Consider the following 25,045-nt stretch of genomic DNA (forward strand, 5'->3'; position numbering starts at 1 on the left):
AATCAAGATTAAAACAAAAAAAAGGCTTGAAATATTTAATTATATGTGTAATGGATCTAAATTATAAGACCGTTTCACTTTTTGAAATAAATTATAGGAAAAAAAAAAAAATTCCATGATATTCAAATTTTTGTAGATGCACCTGTTAGTTATCTAAGCAAAGAACTGGATAATGTAGCATCTTGGGAAATATTCTCTTGGCTCATATTGTAAAAAGGCACCTTGTAAAGCAGAAATGACAGCAATCCACACAAACAACATAATTCATGTGTACGTTTATTGGATGCAAGTCTGATAAAAGGTAAGCAGGGAGGAACATCTTTCTGTGTGTGTGTTCCTCCCCTTGACCTTTGTCAGAGCACAGTTGTCTCCGGTCCGGTCTCCATTCTCCTCTTGGTGCGAGTCACGTGGGGCACCGCGGTGAGGCCCACCACCACCAGCACCACCACCACTACTACCGTGGCTCTGGTGGCTGCCACTGCCCCTGCCTCTGCCCCTGTAGCCCCTGTGATGGTGCGGGCCTCTCGTAGGGTCTCTCGGTTCTCCTTCTCGGAAGTTCCTGTCCTGCCACTGGCCGAGCGGTTGCCCCTGGTGATGTGGGCGTTGCCTCCTGCCATGCTGCCAGTAGCTGCGCCCGCGTGGCCTTTCTGTCGGCGCCGTCTGCCTGTGGGCCTTGACGTCCTCTGTAGTGGACTCCGTGGGTTGTAGTACTGGGTCACTGGTGAGACATACTTTTGAATTGCCTGCCTCTGTAGATTCCGGACCTTTAATGGCTACAAGCTTGCCCTCATTGGTGGTTTTCACTTCCTGTTCCTCTGGGTCACCACAGCTACCTGTATCCACATACGTTCCATTCAAAACCATCGTGTCACCCCTCACATGGTTATGCTTCTCAGAAGCAAGGGAGAGCTTAGTGAAATCCGGCATGGCCTCCGGTATCCCAGCATGCACCTGGCCACCTCTTCCCCTCCTGCCTCCTTTGTTGTGACCCCGTCCTCTCCTGCCGTAGTGGCATCTCCGGCTCCCGTGGCCTGGGTACTGGGGGATGCTGGGCTGGGGGATGCTGGGCTGAGAGATGGGTGCTGGGGTCTCTAGTGGGGTGGGAGGAAGATCAGAGGTGCCACTGGTGGGATCGCAGGTCTCAGAGGGGCCCTGTGGTAGATGAGCAAAATATTTAATATTAGCTGCTATGTGGTCAATAGAGGAAAGAAATGCCAGGCAGAATACAATGGTGCGAGTCTCACCTCATTAATATGTATCAGGAACCTGTTGGACTCCACCTCAGGGTCAATGATCCCGCCCCTCTGACGCTGACGTTCCCAAATCCTCTTCAGTTCTACCCATTTTTGCCGAAAGTCTGCTCCAACAACTGCTCCAGCCGTCTGCATTGTAAACAAGTGATAAAGACACACCAGGTCTCACTTAACTTCCCAGAGCTTAGACTTAGTGAATTGACCAGAGCAGATGAAACTGAAGCAGACAAAGATCTCCGTCACACGGCTGTCAGGATATGACTAATTTGGATAACTAGTCTCACGCTAAGATTACCATAAGATCCATCACGCTTCCTGAGGTCATTAATGTAGGCTTAAGCAGATACGCTTCATTTAATTAAATTAGTAACAGTGTTGTAATTTCCAAGCCACAGGAAGATTTCTAGACAGCTCCTTGTGGTTCCAGACAGGCCCATCTGCTTACAGTGCCACCATGTGGCCGACAGTCTGCTGCATCAGGACAGCTCATGAGTCATGTGAACTTTTACCTCAGGGGACACGGGTGCAGGAGAAGACAAAAGGGCATCTACGTCACAGGCAAGTGGCTCCCGGCACACAGGACAAACCACTGCCAGCTCCTACAAGAGCAATGAAAGAGGAAGACAGAGAGAGTATTATTTGCATACATATACGTATAAGAGAGACAGACATTATGTGAAGTGATGAAGTGTTAAGGAATGTTTTGGTGCAGCAAAAGGTTGTTGGCAATAGGGGCATACAGCAAAACTGATCTCTGTATAAACCATCTGTATTTGGTTGACCCCAAACACCATCTTTGTGTAAATGCTTTACTTTGACTAACAAGTAATTTCAGGTATGTGTGACCTGGGTCAGAACCGATGACTCACTCTCTTGTGACACTGTGTGCGAGTGCACTCATTTTTAAAGGTGACAGAGAATCAAAAAACTTTTACCTAGTCTTTGGTGAATAACGGTAGGATACCCGCATTCAAGAACATACGAAAAGAGCTAGATATTTTGAACATCTCCGTTTCATAGAAACTCCTCTTTTAGAAATGTTCGCCAGAAATTGGGCCAATCTGAACAACGGATACATATTACGTAAAATGTCTCTCACTGCCCCCCCCACTCTCATTCTATTTCCTCCTTTGCACACACCCGCCCTCCCAACCCCATATACGGCAAGCAGATTGCAGCAGTGTTCACAAAGTTCTGAGGTGTGCCCTTTCAGGCCGTGCAAGCGGTTTGCAAACCTTTCATTCCCACTACATTAAGATAGGGCATACTGAAACTTTGTACAGATGTATTTGTACATCTGTATGGAATTGTATAAAGTGCACTGGTTGTATTTCAGCAGCATACTACATTTTCTCTATCTATGGGCATGTGAACACAGTTTCCACATAAGCACCTGGTGAGTGAGGAGTGGACAGTGGTCAATCTAATTTCAACACCTAGCCTACACTAAGAAGGTTGGTCTAAAGTGATTGCATTGGCGGTCTTACAGTAGCAATATATAGTAAGCTTTTATTGGGTGAGAGAGTTCAATGATGGTGTATGTAGTGCCCTTCTTGTTTGTGTGTCACTCCCAGCTCGTCAAATGTGGAGGCATGGTTAGAACCCTTGGCCTCAAACTTCGACGCACGGATTACCCCCTTGGCCAAGCTTTAGCTGAATCAGTTGTTGCCAAGTTGTTGCCATGCTCACGTTAAGATGATGGCACGTCGGCATCTCTGCCTTTAGTTTGTGAATATGTTTCGCCTGGTGTGAAAACATGAAAGTAGCCTACCTAGCGGTCTCGAGACATTGGTAATGGAAACCATTTGTAACGTTTTGCCCAACATTGTCCAACTTTTGTCCTAAGACTCTACAAACACGTTTTGTTTTTTTAACACAAAACATATAGGCTAAGCATCAGCCTTAAAGCGAGCCGCCTCTGTCTATTTAGATGCTCATATTATTACAAATAGGCCTAGTTGTATTTTCGTTCTGCTCGAACAGTAGGCTACCGTCAGCCAAAGACCCAAACAGCCTCTAGGCATATTCATTAGCCTAGAGCAGTGGTTCTTAAACTTTTTGTCTGGCGACCCCCCAAAAAACATGGGCCAAGTCTCACGACCCCCTTCTCTCTAACCGGTGGAATTTGGTTTCGAAATGTTGTGAGATGGCCATTGGAAGCAGAGCCAGAAAATGTCTTCTCTCATAGGTAGGCTATGTCAACATCAAAGCATTATGTCTATGGCAGCCTTTGACTAAAAACCTTTACCAAAATGTCTTTAATCCAGACAAATCAAATCATTTCGCGACCCCTCCAATATTTTTGGCGACCCCCAGTTTGAGAACCACTGGCTTAGAGTATAAGGCTGAATCTGTGAATGGGCCATAGCTGTAAGAAGTTGGTTTGTCCGTGTTCCGAAGCCAGCAAAGTTACATTCTTTTCAGTGGCAGCAAAAGCACCCAATCAGCGTCAAGTGCTTGCATTTTGTAATCGAGTTGCCAGTTAAGCCCAAAAGGACGCCAAACAGGTACAAAACCACCCATTGAAAATCCCCCACCCTAACATAGCTTTCTGTCAGAGGTTTTTAGGAAGCTTCTAAGGCATTACAGACCCACCCAAAACGTTGTTGTCTATATGTCACATCACAGAACAAGGATAAATACCCCGTTCAAAATATTCTGTCACTGTTAGCTTCCAAAACTAGATTTGTAAAGAAAATAAAGTTGGATATCCCCTCCGCAAGACCATGGCAACAATTTCAGACCTTTCTAGACTCGTCACCTCTCACCTCCCCATCCATCCTCCCCCGACTCTTGTCCTCCTCGATCTCCCTCTCCCTCTCTCTCAGCTCCATCTCCGAGTGGCTGACGTAGCGGCCCAGGCAGTGCGAGTGGAAGTAGTGATAGCAGGAGGTCTTAGTAAACGCCTCTCCATCCTGTCGCCCAAACACACGTGATGCTGATTAGATGCAGAGCGAGGGCATACACATGTATTATCAGGAGCAGGGCTGAGTGTAAGTAAGTAAGTAAGTCATTTTAATTTATATAGCATGTGTGGGGTAGTGGAGAGAGAAGAATAAATCATAATCACCGGACCTTAAATCCATAAAGACAGATGACACAGTTCCCATGGGGAATATTACTCTCCGTCAGGATCTCTTTGGCCTTCTGTGGGGTGAGAGAAGAAGACAGTGGGTCTTTAAGTCCTAGTGGGAGAATCTAAGGACAGACTAAATGTAGGGCTGATGAAGGCCCTGGGACACCAGTGGGAAAGTATGGGGAAAGGCAATTGGACAGACATTTGGGAGAGGACTGACCTCGATGACCTGGTACAGCACTGGTGCTCCTGGGCAGGATTCTGCCTCCATCTGCAGACATCTCTGAACACTGAGATGACCACAGAGGAAGACACATAGGCCAGAAGTCACTTTGCTGCTTTGTCAAGGACACACTCATTTTTACTTTTTGGATATCACAGATTTTTAGTCAGGTGTTTTTGAAGAATGAAATTCACCTGAGCAGTTTGTCATCTGACAGTCCTCGAGGGTTGTGTATGCTTATGACTGGAGGAATGTAAGGGTACTGCAAAAGAGAGATGAACAGTTATCAGCAAAAGATTCTGATATAAACCAAACGGATAAAACACCTCACAACTGATAAGTAGGCCAAACAAAGACAGATGTCAAGAGAAATAGAGAGAGTAAATTAAATGGGGAAATAAAACATATTTGATAACCTTCACAACCTTTTGATGCTAGTACATAAGAATGCAAAGACTAGAATGAAAAAGAATTACTAGTTGTGAATTTGTGCACAGACAGACCAAGACATAGAGGGACTGAGGAATGCACACAGTGGTAAACTAAGCGAGCAGGATACCTGAGGAGCGAGAGTGAGGGTAAGTGTGAGGCGAACAAACTGAGAGAGAACATCCTCTGCAGTTGAAGGGTAGAGGACCAAACTCACCTCCCACCCTCTAACAAAGACAGAAAGATGCAGCACATTAGAGACACACAAACACAAACAGTACTAGGGGTGTAACGTGAGAGAAAGTGGAATAGAAAATTAAACCACATATTGGAATACTGGACATAATGCTCTCCCTTGATGCGCATCATTGTAAATAAACTCTGTTCCTGATTTTTACTATTGGTCTGACTGAGTCTCTATTTCATCTGTGGTATCAAAATGACCATCTAACGGTACACAAAAACCACGGTTCGGTGTGTACCTTGCTTTTAAAAAGTCACGGTTCAACTCATTTTCGGTACAATAAGCCTGGAGGTGCATCTAGCCTAACATTCACTGACAATATTGCTCATTTGCAACAGGAATAGTATTTTGAAAATGTGTCAAATGCTTTTTGATTAAGAATATGTGTACCTTGACCTTACACCCCTAAACAGTACATACATGTGGTCTAGACACTAGAAGACTATTTGATTTGATTATTTTCTGAATTCATTTAGACAAAAGGCAAATAAATGATTAGCCTAATCATGCAAGTGAGTATAGCAATGGTCATAATTCAAACAAAACACCACACCAATGTATATTGTGCAATTCTTTTTTTAATCTCACCCCTTCTTTCGCTGGGTAACTTTCAGCTCATCAAGATAGATTGACTGCAAAACTTCAATCTCAGAATGAACACTGAAACAGAAAGAAATAGATTCGGTTCAGGCGATTAACCTGGCTGTCAATAGCTCAGGCGGCGCTAATAACATGCCTTTCATACAGAATGGCAACAGAGTAACAAAAGCGATGGCTTCAGCGAATTTTAACAAAGTAACTGCATGGCTGCAGAGCTGGCACAGTTACACTGTTACATTGCATGTCTCCGCAGTGACTCAATCTATTCAGCCACCAATTACAGACGGACTAGCTAAGACATGTTTGTTTACCAAGACATTTGATTTGTTGATTGACAGTCCAGTGTCCAACTTATCAATCCATCCTGCATCAGTCAACGCTCAAGTATGTTGCTTCATAAAATAGACTACAGATAATGCTTCTTCGCACTTTTATAACGTTAAAGGCTGTCCGATGGGATGTATCAATCATGTCATGATCACTTATATGACCAACGTTACTCCGACCTGAACAAATGCCTACGTTACGTCCATTTCCTAAACACAGTTCGGTAGCAAAGCATGCTACATGCAAAAGGATAGGTTTAGGTCTACTGACGTTAAGCTAATGTGAGCCCAGTTGGCTTCATTTTAATAATACATATGATTTAACATTATTGACCCGACTTTGGCCTCATACTATTCGGATAACTAATTTTCTCGAGAACATCGGCCTTTCATACTCGTGACACTTCTTTGTAACGGTGTTAACACAATCACAAGCTAGCACTATATGTTAAATAACATTACATAATGACACCAGTCAACAACAGTCATAGCTAACCATGCCTCAAGTTATAGCTAGCTATTCAGTGAACTTTGCTAACTGGCTAGCTATCTGACGGCAGTTCACAGGTCAACCAGAGCTAAAACGATTGTCACAAATGGTTAGCACATGTGATCAGTCATCACACATGGACACTCATGTTGTTGCTACTATGATAGATGCACGAACGTGATATTACCGTCCTGAAAAACTACTCACTCGTTTTCAGCAGCCATCTTTCTTGAATGGTAGGCTTGCTAGCTACCTTACTAGCTCGTTGCAAGCCAACCCAGCACGCAGCTGTCACAAGCTACTACTACAACTGTTAAAACAGCACACTCTTGTGTTACAACAAGAGAAGACAGTGTAGGAAACGCACGGATATGGAACCAACATTCACGAGAGGTGGCCTGGGACAGCTTTTGCCATGACATCATTATCAGAAGACACTATCTCTATGAATTCTAAACGTGAATGGCTACTAATTCATGGGTTTCATCAGGTCCCTTTCCACAGGTGTATAAAATCAAGCATCTTGATTATCAATGCAGACTGCATGGTGCTTGATTAATACACATGTGGAAAGGGACCTGATGAAACCCATGAATAGATAAGCTACAGACGTAGGCCTACTGTATCTATGTAATGCTAGCCTACATCTTATGCTTTTTGTAGGTTATTTGTAAGTCCCAAATGTATGCCAAAATCGTGGCATATGGAAACATTAGGCCACTTTTTTAGCCTACCCCATAGCTGTACGCCTACCTAGACGATTACTAGGTGTAGCCTACACGTTTAGAAACTAGATGTAACGCACAGCGGTATAAAATATGACCGCACATTCCTGCATATTCTCTCCGCAAAAATAAATCACGTTTGTCAATTTGTCTGCATCTCCTACTCTATCCCCTACTTTTGTGTATGTAAATTAGTGTGTGCATAGTGTGCGTATGTGTGTGTGTGTGTGTGTGTGTGCGCGTGCGTGCGTGCGTTCATGTGTGTGTTTATGTGTGTATGCATGTGTGTGTATGCATGTGTGTGTGTGTGTGTGCGTTCATTTTTAACTATACCTAAAAAATGTGTTGACATGGACCCTGGAGACCAACATACAAGAATAATTTGGTCATCCTAGGCCCTATGGTTCTCAAAATATTCACAGAAAACTGTGTCTGGCCATCTATGAATTCCAGGAATTTCATGAAACTTGCATGCATTCAGAGGTTGTCACAATGATTCTACTCTTCAAATTTCATGCCGTTTTGAACACGTCAGCCTAAGACACCTGCGATTACAATGCCTCGTTTTTGCTTTTTCGTTTTTAACTAGGTGACCTCAGATGAGTGGATATGTGGTGATATGGGATGAGTTGGCATGGCCTCTTGAGACCAACACACAAAAAAAGTTGATCATCCTAGGCCCTACTGTTCTCGATATATTCACAGAAAACTGTGTCCGGCCTACCCTCATTTCCGGGGGCCCGGTGCGGCGAGTGGGCAACGGATCAAATCGCAAAGAAACAATTCTGACTAAACCTATCCCATGTCCCATCTATCCCATGATATAGGCTATACATAGGTTTCTCTCAAACAGGAGGTAAGGAATCCATTATGAAGAAGCTTTTATCTCTTCATGCCTGTTCAGTTGTTTTAACAGCCATAACCAAACATCTAGGCTATTATTTATTAACGGGCTCAGCTGCCAGGCTTCTAAGTTTCAAGATTTCAAAATTACAATATATTTCAAGGTTTTATAAAATAGCCTAGTTATAGCCTTGGGGACAAATTGAGAAGTAACTAATTCTATTTTAAGGAAACCATAAAGATATCAATCAAAAATAAATACCGGAGTGTCCCCAGTTTGTCACAGAACAGAAAAGGATGGCATTACCTACTCAACTTCTACTATTAAATCTGAATTTTAAGTGTACTAAATCAGGGTTCAAAATCATGAAAAAAAAGTAAAATGATATAATCTGCTCTAAAATGCTGTGCATGGGCAGGATCACTGACTATGCTGATGCTGTGCTGTGCATGTGGGGCAAGGGTGCTGCCCCTCTCACAGTTCAAATACACGTTTAGAATTCATAGAAGGATCACTGACTATGCTGATGCTCTGCTGTGCATGTGGGGCAAAGGTGCTGCCCCCCTCACCAGTCCTACCGAGTAGTTCAAATACACGTTTAGAATTCATAGAGATAGTGAGTGTATTCTGATAATCCATGGCTGATGCCACGGTGGCGACCGTGGTCATGGGACAACTCATTGTGCTTAATAAAGGAAACCCTATTCGAAATTTGTTATAAGCTGACATTATATAAAAATGTTAAAGTTACATTACATTACATTACATTACATTTGGCTGACGCTTTTTAACCAAAGCGACTAACAACATGGTAAACAGTAAGTTTTAGAACAATTCTCACAATTTTCGGACAGTTTAAAAGAACATTAGAGTTGTCATTAGTTGTTATTATCATTATCATCATTAAGAAAGTTGTGTATTTGTGTGTAAGTCTAGTGACCAGACACGGAAGTGGTCTTAATGCTACGGTGCCATTCGAAATACATTGGGGTCATTGCTGATAGGGCGAAAACATTCAGTTCCTCAATCCAGGGTTCTTTTGAGATCAGTGTTCTTTAGACCTTTTCAGTTGTAGGACTAGCGAAAAGCACTCTGTGTATGGCAGCCAACATGAGTGTGCTGAAACTTTCTGTCACTTGCCTACCCACACCAGAGCTAAACATTTTAAAATGACAAGCATGTGATAAACAATGGATTATTGAGAGGCGGCAGATTTCTGGCGGCAGCACAGACGTTGTTGTGTAGAGTTGTATTGAAAACAATGGAATCTGATGTAATTGATAGTCAAAAGTGGACTGCCCTACACTTATTTTGGTGCCTAGATGCAGAGGCCTTAACTCACTCAGAAGTTGAATACTCCTACCACATATTTGTTCCACCTATTCACTAAACCAGCTGATCCTAATTACCAGAGGTGGAAAAAGTACGAAAATATTGTACTCAAGTACCAACACCTTGAAGAAATATTACTCAAGTACAAGTTAAAATACCGATCTGAAAATGTACTCAAGTAAAAGTAAAAAGTAGTTCATTTAAAATGTGCTTTAAGTAAAAGTTACTTAGTTACTTTTTTTTTTTTTGGGGGTTACCAGAACAACCAGTTTTACCAGAGACTTTCTAATGAGGAGATACAGCACTCAAAAAATCCTCCATAGTAATGCATGGGGTTAGTCAGTTGTCTACAAATATCACAACCCTTCCGCGGCAAAACGTTGACATGTGAATACATTGAGCCAATCATGTGGTGTGTTGTAAAATACATTGAGCCAATCATGTGGTGTGCTGTGAAGACATCGTGCCAATCATCTGTTGTGATCTCGCTGCTGGAGCAAGATTGGTGTCGTCAAGCCTTACGCACACGCATTTCTGCCGAAATAGATGCACGATAAGTGCCCAAAAAGTGTTGCAATATGGCCGCCGAGTGGAGGTACTTGCCTGAAAAGGACTTTGGTCCTAGCTCGAGTTGCTGCAGCCAGCAGCTAAGGCAGCCATGTTCATGCTCCCAGTGTGTAGCGCTGTAGCTGCAGCAACTCGAGCTAGGTAAAACCGATTGTATCAGTTTTGCTCATACCGACAGTACTCGGTGACGTTGAGAAATGGAGATCTATGTGAAAAATCACCGGAGTTCTCCTTTAAGAGCAGTAGTTGATTAAAGTTAGTTGCACTCATCCTTGCGTCGCTTTGCAGTGAACAGTAATCCAGCACAACTGAAAAACCCCTCACAGGCAGCTGAGGCAGGCAGGCCAATGTTGAGTTGCAGAGATTTTTTTTTATATTTGGAAACGAGCAGAAGGTTCAGCAGATTAAAGGGCGTCAAACTGGGGGGGAGAGTGGGAAGTATAGGGCCCCAATGGAGGAGAGGGCCCTTGAAAAGTGGAATACGGGGGGTACAACATTTTGACCATTGGTCAATTCCAAGGACCAAGTCAATTCCAAGAGCCAAGGACCACTCGGAGAAAGCTCCAGAAAGACTTGAAGGCAGCCAATTCAATTAAACAGTTCTGGAAGTAACTAAAGATCAGGATTCACAAGAGGGACCCCTGGAATCTGTTTAGAACAATGGGCCAAAATCACACCTGATACTGTGACTAATACGTTTTGTCATACAGGAAATGTCTTGAAGCTGTCTTTACAAACAAAGGCTTTTCCACAAAGTATTGAAGAAATTTCAGTAGGTCAGTAGGCACGTTCAATACTTTTTCCTGTGTCATTCCACTTTAATGCACATAACTTTATGTTTGGATTTTTTTATATGAAAATAATTTTAAAATTTCGAATAGACTCACTCCAATTAAAAAAAAAAAAATATATATATCCACCAATATTTATTTTACCTGAATATTTTAACTTCATGAATGTCAAAAATGTCAGACGAAATTTAAAGTTTGACTGACTGGATTTTGTATACAAAACATAGTGAAAACTGTCTAAGGTCACTCTCACTCTCCCTTAATATCAGTTAAGTCATGGGCATGCAGTCTCTCGCTCTCTCTCTCTCTCTCTCTCTCTTTCTCTCACTGTGTATATATGTGTCCATGTGGGTGTGTGTGTGTGTTACACATATGGTTGTCTGAGTTCATGCGTTGCTAAAGAGCTAAATGGTTTAGTCCGCCTGCATGATTCATAAGGTAGTCTATCTTTTGTTTATTTAGTTGAGCATGCTAGTAGTGGACCGCTAATTGTTGTGCTACTGGTGCAATGTCTTTCTCCAAGAAAGCCAAGTCAGGTTACTAAAAAGAGAGACATCAAAATGAGGGGAAACAACTGCTAATAAACTTCTTTCCAAAGAAAGGTGAGCACGAACGTCAAAACACGAAATCCCATGGTGTTTGCTTGAATATCTCCGCTATCATTAGTGCTAAAACGAACTGAGACAACCCATTGAAATAGCGGAAAATACACTTTCATAGGTTAGGCTACACATGTAATATGATGCATCTGGTGATCCAGCTCCATCACTTTCAGAAAGACTGCATGGCGCCAGCTTGATTCATGTCCTGTTGTAGGCTACATGCTGATCATTATCACTAGGCTAGTGGTTTAGGGCGCGATTTCTTTTCTCTCCCTTTCTGTTTTCTTTAGTCTTAACTTTAGTAACGGATGGGATTTTTTATGTAGCGAAGTACAATACTTCACTCAAAATGTAATCAAGTAAAATGTAAAATACCGATTTTATAAACTACTTAAAAAATACAAAATATACAGAAAAACTACTCAATACAGTAAAGTGAGTAAATGTATTTCGTTACTTTCCACCTCTGCTAATTACCACACACAGGAAGAAGGAATACATGACAGAACTTTTACTTGTTGGGGTTTCAGAGGAAAGAAAATGTTAAAATAACAGCTCCTCTCTTTCTCAATTGTTTCTCCTAGACAATAATGAGATCACTGTGATATAAAAATGAGATTATTGCTTTTGTCTCCTGCTTCTCAGGTTTGTCTCTAGAGCAAAAGAGTTAAGTTATCTCAGTGTAGACTCCCTTTAATATACAAATGAGATCTCATCAATATTTTAAATAATGCTCAGTGTTGTCTAATTTATACATCTCATATTTTACTCAGGCTGATCCACCAGAGCTCTCTCTGTAAACTCATGCAATTCTCATTTCAGATCTTTTTGGTAAATCTCAGATTAGGCTTCATCAGTTCTGTAAAAGAGATCTCTTCACAAGCTTGAACCGTTCTCATCTAGTCATCTCAGTTTAGTCCTTTTTTGATTTACAAAAGAGATCTCAGCAAAGGCTTATACAATACTCAGACTTGCTCAATTTATATATCTCATATTTTACTCAGGCTTATCCATCAGAGAGCTCTCTAAGTGAACTAATGTAATGCTCATCCAGACCTATTTGTTTTATAAATTAGTCTGATCTGTAAGAGCTCTAGCTGTTGTACAACAATTCTCAAATATATATCACATATTTTTTTAAGTTCACATTTGCAAGATGCTCTGACAGACCTCTGAAGTTCGCCTACAAAAAAGCTACCATCTATGCCCATATAAGGAGATCACCTGTTAAATTCTCCCGCAGGGAGACGACGAAATCGGAGACGCAGACGTTTTCCTGAACGCACTTTTGTCTTCAACCTTCAAGTAGATATTATAATCAATGGTACGTGAAGCTTTTTTTTTTACAATTTGATTTTTGCTACCCAGAGCTAACTTGCGACTTGTTAGCAAGTTAGAGAAATCAAGTTAGACTCCAGAGGTCTATGATGGTCGGATGAGATAAACTCGCGTGCGGAAGACTCCAGAAAATGCAGTCTAGATTTGGCGCCCAGTGAAACCAAGTGAAACGGTGTGTGGGTATGAAGGATTGTGCAGAACTTGCCACCACGAAAACTCAGAGAAGGTACATTAACATTTTGGTAATTTGCTAACGTTCTTGCATATTTTTAGACTCAACATATCATTGAACAACCTGACGAAGCAGCACATAAAGTTAGCTAGCTAGTTAATGTTAGCTACTTGTAAGTTACATCACTGGCTGTGCCGCTTGTATATAAAGCTAACGTTAGACAATTTAACGTTGCTAGTGCTAGCTTACTTTGCCTTATACAGCTTTAGTCTGTATGTTTTGAATGGTGTTAAGCCATGCTGTAGCCAAAATGCACTGAATTTTAAAATGTCTTTGGGATGTCAGTCAAGATGACGAAGCTAACGTTATTGCCACTGGTTTAAACTGGTTCCAGCTCAATTCCACTGAAAAGAGGCCGGCAGCTTCTTAAAAAAATGGAAGACTACCATCAGATCAAATGCTAGACCATCTGAACAAACAGCGTACCAAAATGGTAAGTATATTTTGCCCCACAATATGTTCTCACTTTTGTTTAACCTGCTATAAATTACAGCATATTGTAACAGGAGTGAAAGGGCATTCTTGTAACCCAGGTAAACTAGGAAGTAGCGTTGCTGCGGTCGAGGGATCGAGAAATAGGCAAGTCAGCATCTGCAGTCATGAATAACTTGCCAGTCAACATTTATTTTGCAATTAATAGAATCTGTAGCATGCAAATCAAACCAGCTATTAGCTAACTGAAATAAAACATATCTAGGTATGGTGAAGGAAGGGTAACATTTACTTGAAATATGCATGATGGGCTATCTATCTATCTTTTAAATTACAACACAACTACCTTTATTTTTTTTTATATATATTTATCATTTTGATGCATAGTATCCTCTTGAGTCCATTCAATAATGTCTATGTCCTTTTAAAAATGTCTGCATGGGAAAAGTAAAATTTCAATTCTTTGCCTGCCCAGTCTATGGGATTTTTGACGTGGGGTTCCTATCTATCTATCTTTTTAATTACCCCTTTATCAGGATGTATTTTAAATAACTGGAAAAATAAAACATTTATGGGATAATTTATTTTATACCTGGTTCATTCACAAAGAATATTGGTGTGTTTAAAGGTTGGATTTTTTCCTCATTTTTTATTGAGGCATTAAGATCAATTTCCAACAGATGATTTATTGTATTCCTCTGGTTGTCTTAACTTATGCACAGTTGATGGTTTTATAAAGACACCCATACACCAATAAATAGTTCATGTAGACCAGGGGTCTCCAACCTTTTTGGGAATGAGGGCTACCTGAAGACCCGAAATCATATGGAGGGCTACTCATTTAAAACAAACATACCCTCACCCCTTTTTTTTTTGGGTAGTCCTCCTAAATAATAGGCCTATGTGATTTTTTTACTTTTAAATTATCAATATTGTGCAGGCCTATACGTCTTTATATTAAGCAACTGTATTTTCAAATTTAATATCAATAACCTATGCAACACTACCAACATTTTTGTTCAGTTTGTTCATTTCAAAGTTTGCATGGGGAATCTAATCTATTTTTTTTTAAAAAAAAAAAAAATCTTTTTGTGCAATTAATAATTTGGGTTACAATTTGTACCCAATTTATACCCACCCACCATTATGAATTCAGGGTTTGTTTAAGTTTTGATTTCAGTGGACAATTCGGTTTTAACAATTCAATAGTAATCGCCCACACCACCCTAACATATGAAAACTCCTTTTAAAGTTATTGCACACCTGAAATGATCCATGATCTGACAAAAAAGGGTAATGCACAGTCCTGCTGCGAACATGGAATGGCCACAGAACTTTTGCAAAAGATATGCTTCCATTGGCTACACCAGACAAGCAAGTTTTTCCCCCTTTACTGTCTATGCGTGCGAGCAGCGTGTATGCGCTCCGCTTCCGTTGTTGCTTAAAGATTAAATGGGAAACGGATTTGGAGCCAACGGCTAAAATTTAACGCAGCTACAATTTGTAAGGTATCACCAATATCAATTTAATGTTACAGATGTATGGCTACATACATTCTTAAAATGGTTCTGGTCTAGACTTAAATATCTATTGAAAACTTCACAATGGAGCGTGTTTTTAGAGCGTGATCTGCAGGCGACCTGTTGGCTATTTTTAGAAAGTGCGCTGGGGGCGCCTCATAGCCGTCCCGCGGGCTACCTGGTGCCCGCGGGCACCGTGTTGGAGACCACTGATGTAGACAGTCACACAATGGTAAGTGGAACATTGGCCACACCTTGTAACAACTTCATTTTTTACCATTCTTTGCGTAGGGATGTGTACACAAGGATGTGTAACCTTGTGTAACTTTGTGTAACTTGGGAATTACAACAGAAAGGAACACGTTTCAGCTAATCAAAATCAATGACTGGAACTGTCAGTTTCAGAGCTATTATTACCACACTGATAGATTGATTTTGCTATTGATTTGCAGCCTACGTTATGCACTGTGGAACGCTCTGCGGATGGACAGCTGTGGAATTCGCAAAGGTCAAGAAGGCTTTTGTTATGAGGGCTGGAGGTTCCAAAACATCCATGAAGCTGGGGTAATTTTCTCTTATTTTAAATTATTTCCAATTGTGGTGAGCATTATTGGTGGGCTTTTTATAAAGGGTAGGCCTCTATTGCACTAAAATTATTCAACCTTTATACAGTTAACATCAAACTGTGTAGCTTCTGAAAAGCTACAAAATCACATTGTCATAGAAATGATAGAGGCGAAATTTCCACTAGGTTTTATGAAGATATTTTACAGATGGGCTGAACATACATCAAAAGTAAAAAAAATGACATGGCCAAAATGATTAACTCACCAACAATATTTGTTGTATGGTGTATACCAGGGATCACCAAATGGCGGACCCATGATCGAGTCGGACCGTGGCGTGATCCTATCGGACCCAGACCATAATAGCCTAATTTAGATTTTCACATAAGATTTCAAAGCTGCGCTAAATGTGTCGTTGGTTAGGATAACAGCATTTACTTCAGGAGCTTCAGGAACCATCATTTTTTGCTGCTACTCAGCCAGTGAAATCTGTGAATTCTGATAAAGTCGAGTCAGTGAGTAAAGTAGCCTACTATGGGGAAGAGACTGATAGCCTGAAACGGCGAGGAGAGGAGGGGGACGAAACAATCAGATGGATATCTAAGTTAACGATAAGTAAGTTATTTTCAAATCATCGATTGCTCAAAGAGGAGGAAGCTAGACAGCGAGAACAGAGCTTTATATAACGATACGGGGGGCAATACCACGCCAAAACTGTCACGTCTGTAATGCCAACTAGGCTAAATATGGATGTGACAGAATTGCCCTGGACCTCTTCTATTCTGAGACAGGCGATTTTTTAAAAGCGCCAATTTGAAGCACCTCTACTAGACAAAGCATATTGAGCAAGCATAGGGTAGGCTAGGCCCATTCAACAGTGAACTGAGACCACAGAATATTTTCACGATTTAAGAAGGCAATATGATTGATCCACCACAATCTAGTTAAGCCGACATGCATTCACTGCCCAACAACGTGATGTTCCTGGGTTTCCAGGATTTGGGTCAACATAAAAAAAAAACTAAAAAAATAAATTAAACTTGCTGATTAATGGGTTCAAGGAACCAGCCTTGTCTCAGCTCAAATTATATTTTAAGTTCACGTTAAGATCTTTAAAATAGCCAAGGCTACTCAGTTTTTCTCCCCAATCACTCTTATCTTACCTTATTTCTCCTCATTTTGAATGTTGCCTTTTAGGCTACTTATTTTATTTCACATTAAACATTAGGCCTAGGCCTACAATCTTCTTGAATTTCATCTTCCTGAATCTCAATATTATGATCTCAACAAGTCTGGGCAAATTATTAATAAAATTTTCTCGTGGGGTAACTTGTTGCAGGGCAACCTTAACCGGTTCCGTGTCTTCCGATTAGATGATTAATCATCAGTTTCTGGAGAACTTTAAAGTTCTCCAGAAACTTGAGGTTGGTATGAAGGAGTGTATTGTGGATGTGTGCAAACATTGTGCATGTTGCACATGGTGCAACTTCTTACAGGGCAACCACATAACTTGAGGTTGGTATGAAGGAGTGTAATTGGATTGTGGAGTGTATTGTTGATGTGTGCAAACATTGTGCACGTTGCACATATCGAAGTTGTGTGTCATTGGGCTATGCTAACTTTAAAGTTCTCAAGAAACTTGAGGTTGGTATGAAGGAGTGTATTGTGGATGTGTGCAAACATTGTGCACGTTGCACATGGTGCAACTTCTTACAGGACAACCACATAAACGGTTCCATGTGTTTGAATTGGATGACTAAAGTTCTCAAGAAACTTATCTCCCTGAATCTCAATATTCTGATCACAACAACTCTGGGCAAATTACAAGTCAGCACCAGTGCTGCATTCATTGTTTTGCACTTTTATAATCACATCACCAAAAGTAGGTTATTGGTTTTACCAAAATAATTTGGCACTATTTTTAAACTACAAACCTATAAAGTATTTTGATACAAAATATGATGCCATTTTTTTCCAACTAAATAAAATAAAAATGACAACATACTATTTTGTATTTTACATACATGTATCAGACATACTGCCCATCCCTGGCTGTTGGCTGCAGCAACTCAAGCTAGGTAGTACTGATTGTTTTGTGTTAGTTTTGATCCAATTTGACAGCTTTGCTATGTTGCCCACCCAAAATTTCCACCAGCCCACCCAAATATAGTAGCCTAGCCTAGGTTAGAACCAGCCCTGCCCTGCATGGAGACATATTTTACGATAATAATGGAGAAAATGTTGGCAAAACTTTAGGTTTTTGTTAACGGAATCTCCCGACCCTCGTTCATCTATTTGCGCAACAGCCCACATTCTGCCTTCAATCCAGCGAGACAAGTGAAATAAATGTTTTTTTTTTTTAAAGCCGTCATCGTCATAGGCACGATATTTAGGCTACCTCTGTTGATACCTACACAAAGTTGCGTATTAAGGAGTATTTCCTGATCGGGGAAACCTTTCGTTCCGCAGTTCAATTGTGCCGCAGGCCAATAAAGGCAAGTGTGTTTGCCACTTACATTTCTGACGTCTGACACTTCACACTGCTGCAAGTGCATCAAGAAAGGTCCCGCCTTACACCATGGTTAATGGGCAATCGTAGACTAGGATTTGGGGTGGCACCTGGGGTGGCCAATCGAATCTCAAGGGTGGCCTGTGCCACCCGGAACCACCCCTCTGGCTCTGCCCCTGTATATATATTATACATACATACATATACATAGCCTAAACATTATGATGCTCCGGACCTTTGCTTGAGGAAATTTTCCGTAATTGACCCTGCGCTGAAGATTAATTGAATACCCCTGGTGTATACTGTATTTTCTGTATTTTTTTTTTTATTCTTGACAATTGTCAGTGTCTCTTGAGTGATCAGAGCTAAATGTTTTGGGCTAATTTAGATGTAATATTGAGTCATTGTCTTTGATTTACCGGATTGACCCTAAAGCACTCCTTGTTTACAAATCACTTAAAGGACAAATCCGGTATGAATTGATCCATAGCTCTTGTTGGAAATCACTGTGTGCTGTTCATAGGAAAAAAAAAATGTGGCACAGCCAATTCTGAGTTATGGACAGGGAAGTATAGCCCAGAGCCATTATAGAAGTACTTTTGGTATTCCTGACATAATGCAGGGTAGCCAGCGGGGTCTTAAAAAGTCTTTAAACGGTCTTAAATGTCATGTTCCTTAATTAAGGTCTGAAAAAGTCTTAAATTCCGTTGCCAAAGTCTTAATTTTTAAACGGAAGGTCTTCAATTTTAATTATACTAGCCTGCAAGCAAGGTGAAATGGGGAAAAAACTAGCCTGGCGGGCCATCCTATATCATTGAAATGTATAGTCTGGAATCGAGCCATTCACCTCGCTTAATCCAAGGGCGGGCAGAGAATAGTCTTTCAAACTGCCTAGGCATGCAATAGGCCAGCGCTTCACGACCATATCCATTATCCGGTCGGCAAAGCGGCAAATACATCCTTCTTGAAAGGAATGACTTAAGTGCATTGTGTTGCTCAACTTTCAGAGAAAAAGCACAAGTCCAACTCCTCCAAAGTTGACACCAACGCCGATTCAAACAACCGCTCTTCGTTTGCCATAGCCACCTTCCTTGTTGTTCACTGTCGCGGGACTGTCGCCATCCTGTTAAGCCCGCCTTAAGACTCTCTAACAAAATAGAGCTGTGATTGGATGACATCCACGGCGTCAGCCAATAGAAATCCCTATGGTTTGATACTAGACGTACAGGCTGAGCAAATTCATTTGCCGCCGCTAGGGTGTGTCTAGATTTCTAGGCTAGGAAAAACAACAACAATGTGAAAATTCAACAGGGGGTTGATTAACGTCAGAGATCGTCTAATTTAGTGTTGCCGCGGTGCACCGATACTACAAAAGTGTCGCAATAGCTATTAGCAGTTGTCACAATACCTAATTTTATTAGTATCAATACTTTTAAGAATGACCGTGTTCTTGTTTGTGTGCACAAGGCATGCTTCTAGTGCCTCCTCCCCAAGCCTGTGGCTGTGCGTCTTTTCTCCTCACACACATATCGCAGCTGTCGTTGCCATAAACAGCGAGACATGGCTGCTAGTTTAGCTTAAGTAATTCTGTGGTAACACATAATAATAGGCTAATATCAAGTTGATTTGCTCACTTGCACCTCTCAACTTTGTGTTGCTAACCTACCTAGGCTATGAGATATGCACGTGAGGTCTACTATTGGGTTTAATGTCATTTAGAAATAGGCAGCATAACCTTTGCAAACTTTTACATCTTGAGAGAGCTCCTTGCTAACTAATTCTGCTAGTTCAGGTCATGTATGTCATTAAGTAATTAGTGCTAAAATCCTTATTGAACATGATCCCTTCTATGAACTTGATAGTTTTTTTTTTACATTTATTTTATCTAATGACAGACAACAATGAATTGCATCCACATATCCTTATGCATTATGTGCAACTATTATTCACTAGCCTAAAACCGCGTGAGACTGAAGGCTACAGTAATTACTCATTATTTCTTAAAGTGACAAACACTCAATTACACTTAGGCCTACACACCACATTAAAATTTGCCTAGGTGTAATAGTTTAAAAATAAATATTAAGTATTCAAATGACTAAATATGTTTAGCAATTAAGCAGATTAATAGTAATTATGAAGATTAAAAAATACTATACATTAACTATACACTTTCAGGGCTCTACAGTGCGCCCATTTCACTCGCACATGCGAGTAAAAATTATATTTAGGCGCACTGGTGCGAATGACTTCTAACCATGTCAATGTTTGTCTACAAAATACACCGCAACATCGAGAAACATTACTGGTGCAAACCATAGAATCACGTCGCGAATGCAACATAAAAACTACACCTCCCATCAACGTTAGCAGTTTCGCGTTGTGACACGCTAGTAGTCGCTTCTATCAAGTCCAGGAGCGTGCAGAAAAAGCGGAAAGTTAGACTAGCCAGCCAAGATGCAAAGATGGAAGAAATTAGTTCTTCTATCCACCGAATTCATTGGATATAGGAGGAACAGGATGAGATTCTGAGAATGCAGTGAAAGAAGGAAAGGTAACCTAACATGCCTTTTAGCCCAGTTGACGTATTGGCTGCAATATGCAATATAGGCCTAGCTGTAGCGAACCGGCACAAAAGTAGCCTCCCGTAATACTCCCATTTTATTCAAAGGTAGAACGCTACTGACAACTACAGGCTTCCACGCATGCTTGTTTGTTTACACCGAATACAAGCTGAAGTGCAAAACGAAAGTAGGCCTAACGTTTGCCTACTGCCCCTATCAATGCAGATATTTCAAATAAAAACTAAAAGTATAAAACATATATCCTTGATTAGCCTATGTTGGGTTTTGTGGAAGAGAAAATTGACTGTTTTAGTAGTTGTATTAGGCAGTATGCAGTCAGATAGGTCATGGGCATATTTGGTTTAGCTATAAATGGATTCACAAATAAATAAATTAGCCTACATTTGGCAGGATACTTGATATACAGGCTAAATGCAAATATGGCAATGTATTATATAATTTTACATTAACAAAATGTAGGAAAATAGAACAGACTGAAAATAAAGTAGGCACTGATTTTTAAAATCCTGTTTCCTGTAGCCTAAATGTTGTCAGTCATTCTTAATATTCGCATAATTGGTGCACTGGCATGTTTTGGACACAGAACTGACTGTGCTTTAAATTTCTTTGTCTGTGCTCCTAAATTTTTTAACTTGGGCGCACAAGTGCTCCTGAAAAAAAATGTTAGTGTAGAGCCCTGACTTTATATGAATTCGAAGGTATATGAAATAGAAACATATGAAATAAGCCATAATTTTCCGTGTGTGTGGAAAGAGTCGAGCAGAATCTAGGATACCCACTGGTGTGAATGATAACACTATATTCAATATTACTGATGATGTCAAGGTGGTCTGGGCCCCCAAATCAAATAATTTTTTTAAGAATTATCGAAGAAGTATCGAAATCACAATTCTTGATGTGGTATCGGTATCGAAACAATAATTTTGGTATCGTGGCAACTACACTAGTCTAATTTCTTAGGATATGCGCAAACAATACTTTGGGTTTTCGCACCGGCAGCAATGAATCAACATAATCAGTCGAAAGGAGAGGACAGCACATCATGGGGAAGTGTTGTTTTAATTGTCATTATGGATTTGATCTGGTGTTTTACAACCGCATAATGGGTGTGATGTAGGTCTTAATTTTCATGTAAGTGGTCTTAAAAAGGTCTTAAAGTCTTATTTGGGGTGGTCAAACCTGGGGAAACCCTGTAATGGAAAGAAGATACCGAAGGCTTTTTTGCCATATTGAGTCAGCTTTACTTTCTTGTCCATAACTTGTCTAGGTTATGACACATTTTATTGTTCTTTGTCCTTTGGACAGTGCCTGATGAGCTCAAACAACAAGGCTTTGAATCGGTTTACACCAGATTTGCCCTTCAATGAGACTGTGTGACATGTTCCAGCAATACTCATCACTTAAACCTCACTGATCACAGGAGAAATGTTCCTGTTGAAACCCACTATCAGAACTAAACAAGGCAACGCTGCATTTAGTTGTTATGCGTTCTGACTATGGAGCCAGCTCCCAGGTGACAAAAAAAATTGCCCAAATTACTTTTTTGACATCAGGACTCTGAACTAAACTATTTTCAGATGGCCTTTTTTTTTACACTTAATAGGCTTAGTCCAACCAAAACAAGGTTTTGCCTAGTGGTAAGCTGGATAGGGGTTAATCCTAGCCTGACAATACAGTTTACTCACTAGATGAGGTGAGGGAATTCAACAAACTTGTTTAAGCTTGACAAATATATCAATACAATCTGTTTTTCAATTGGGCAACATATAGCAAATGTGAGTGGTAGCTATCACATCCCCCATTCTGTGTTTAAGTGATTAATAAGGTGTGTCTGATCTTTCAGGGCTTAAAATTCATTTTTCAAAATGGGGGGGAATTCCCCCCTTAGGTTATTCATGTAGGGGGGATTTACACAATTTGGGGTCGATTCTGATACCAAGTCAAGAATTGCGATTTCAATACTTCGATACTTTTTTAAAAAAAGTGTTTGATTTTGGGGGCCCCACCACCCTGATGTCATCAGTAATATATACTGTAGTGGGATCATTCACAACAGTGGACATCCTAGATTCTGCTTGACTCTCTCCACACACACAAACACACACTGAAAATGATAGCTTATGTGATATGTTTCTATCATATATTTTTGAATTCATATAGAGTGTATTTATTTAGTAATGCATTTTTTAAAGTATAGCATTTTACTAGTAATTACTACTAGCTAAACATATTTAGTCATTTGAATGCCTCATATTGACATTTAACCTATAACACTTAGGCATATCTTTAATGTGGTGTGTAGGTCCAATTGAGTGCACATTGGTGATGAGTAGGTGTAATTGAGTGCCTGTCACTTTAAGAAAATACCTGAGAGTAATTCTATGGAGTAATTAGCCCCCTTCAACCTGACGGTTTTAGGCTTTAGTCGCTAGTGAATAAAAGTTGTGCATAGTGCGGTATGTGTATGCAAATCATTATGTTTTCTATGTCATTAGATACAATAAATGTTCACATGTCGAAGACAATCTTTCTGGGATCAAGTGTTGACGTGACCTGAGCTAGCAGGATAGTTACCAAGGAGCTCTTTCCAGATGTAAAAGTTTGCCATGGTAAGCGTAGCCTATTTTGCGTAAAAGCAAAAAGTGGTTCTCTCTCTCTCTCTGTGTGTGTGTGTCGTCTGCATGAGGCTATGTTCAATTCAACTCGGTAGTTGATCAGTCCGGTCAATAGCACCGCATTCCACGCCTCTTAATGATTAGGCTATATTAACGTCATCAGACAGGCTGTAAAAGTGTATGCGGGAATTTCTCGCATTATGATGGCTAGAGTTGCGGGACTTGAACAAATTATGCGCAATACCCGCAATCCCGCAGTGAAATTTAAGCCCTGTCTTTGTGCTGTATCAAAATTCCCACAGTTATGAAAGCAGACGGTCAAACAAATGTCTTACTTTGTATTTTTGAGTGGCTCACAAACTAACAATGTTCTATTTTCTGCTCTTCTCTCCTCCTCCCTTTGGTTGGTTCCACCACCAGGATAAAAGAGCATGAATTGACCAGCCCACACTTTCATCCACCATTGTACACAGTATGGCGCAGCTTTGGCACAAGTTCAGTTTGTTTATGTTATTGTTTATTAGTTCATTTCTCCATGTTGTATGATTTATAGATAGACTTAAATTGTCATTGTGCAGTTGGTCCGCACAATGCAATTTGCTTGTGCAGCTTTTAAAAATAATACTCACATACACACTCCACACACACAAAAAATAAAAATAGGAATACACATTATAAAAAGAACATATCAAGGCATTAACATGCTTCCATTGCTTGAAGTCCATTTTAAAAGTGCAACTGTGCAAGCTCCCATTGCTTAAAGTCCATTTTTAAAAAAATACAACTGTTTTGCTTTGTTTTATAAAATAAAAAGTTTGAAATGCTATGGAGTGCCCTATTTTTTGACCCTCAAACTGATATCTCAATTGTAACTCCTACTTCTCAACAGTTTCTCATTGCAATGTCTCCTCATTTGCTCTATTATTTCTCCTAAGGAGAAACAAGTTGTAAATGAGACTACACTCAAACATATAAGAGATCTCCATTATTTCTCCTGCTTCTCAAACTAATATCTCTTATGTGACTCCATCTGCTCTATTATTTCTCCTAAGGAGAAACAAGTTGTAAGTGAGACTACACTCAAACATATAAGAGATCTCCTGTATTTCTCCTGCTTCTCAAACTAACATCTCTTATGTGACTCCTACTTGTCTTATTGCTATGTGTCTCATCTTTTGCTTGTTTTATTTCTCCTAAGGCAAAATTAGGAGAAATAATTGTGACAAAAGTAATACTTAAATGATCCTTGAACAGGTATGATAAGGGATCAGATTCCAAAAATAATTCAGTGGAAATGCATGAATACCTGTTCATTCTTACTCGTCGCTCGACTTATCGTGACTAAATTCAAGATGGCTGCAAACGCTAAACGTGAAGATACTGTCTGGATAAATCGTCTTGTAAGTAAACTACCAGTGCTTTTTCAAAGTTCTCAATGTCTCGTTTTAAATGTCAGGGCCCTTGGAAGTCTACCAATGAAGTGTGGAGATACATTGAGCCTCGTAAATGGGTGTAAAACAGTGATTTATTTGCATGGCTAGCCGATGCGAAGCACCACTATTGAAAAAGCTGTTGGTAGCATCGGCTAACTAAGCCAGATTTTTGGAGTGCAGGGGACAAGCCGAGATGGGTTATGAGACATACGTTCACACTCGGTATCATGTTTCAATACACTTTAGGTCAATATCACACCGGAATTCTCCTTTAAATCTGTAGATTTGTAAGACTCAATCTGTCCATTTCTTT

General features: G+C 40.3%; 1 protein-coding gene across 2 annotated transcripts; it reads right to left on the bottom strand.

The window, feature by feature from the left end:
* Window positions 1–260: 260 nt before the first annotated feature.
* On the bottom strand, window positions 261–7,063 carry rnf25 (ring finger protein 25). Of its 2 annotated transcripts, none has more exons than XM_048245373.1 (10): window positions 6,849–7,063; window positions 5,814–5,885; window positions 5,112–5,208; window positions 4,747–4,814; window positions 4,550–4,619; window positions 4,329–4,400; window positions 4,022–4,168; window positions 1,763–1,852; window positions 1,245–1,382; window positions 261–1,152 (listed from the first exon to the last, which is right to left on the bottom strand). In XM_048245373.1, the coding sequence occupies exons 1-10, from the start codon at window positions 6,863–6,865 to the stop codon at window positions 277–279; spliced, it is 1,647 nt and encodes a 548-aa protein (XP_048101330.1). In that variant the 5' UTR covers window positions 6,866–7,063; the 3' UTR covers window positions 261–276. The 2 variants fall into 2 exon arrangements, with proteins under 2 accessions (XP_048101330.1, XP_048101329.1); XM_048245372.1 differs by lacking the exon at window positions 6,849–7,063 and adding an exon at window positions 6,137–6,300.
* Window positions 7,064–25,045: the final 17,982 nt, after the last annotated feature.

Source organism: Alosa alosa, chromosome 6 (assembly GCF_017589495.1).
Source record: "Alosa alosa isolate M-15738 ecotype Scorff River chromosome 6, AALO_Geno_1.1, whole genome shotgun sequence".
NCBI classification, from domain to species: Eukaryota; Metazoa; Chordata; class Actinopteri; order Clupeiformes; family Clupeidae; genus Alosa; species Alosa alosa.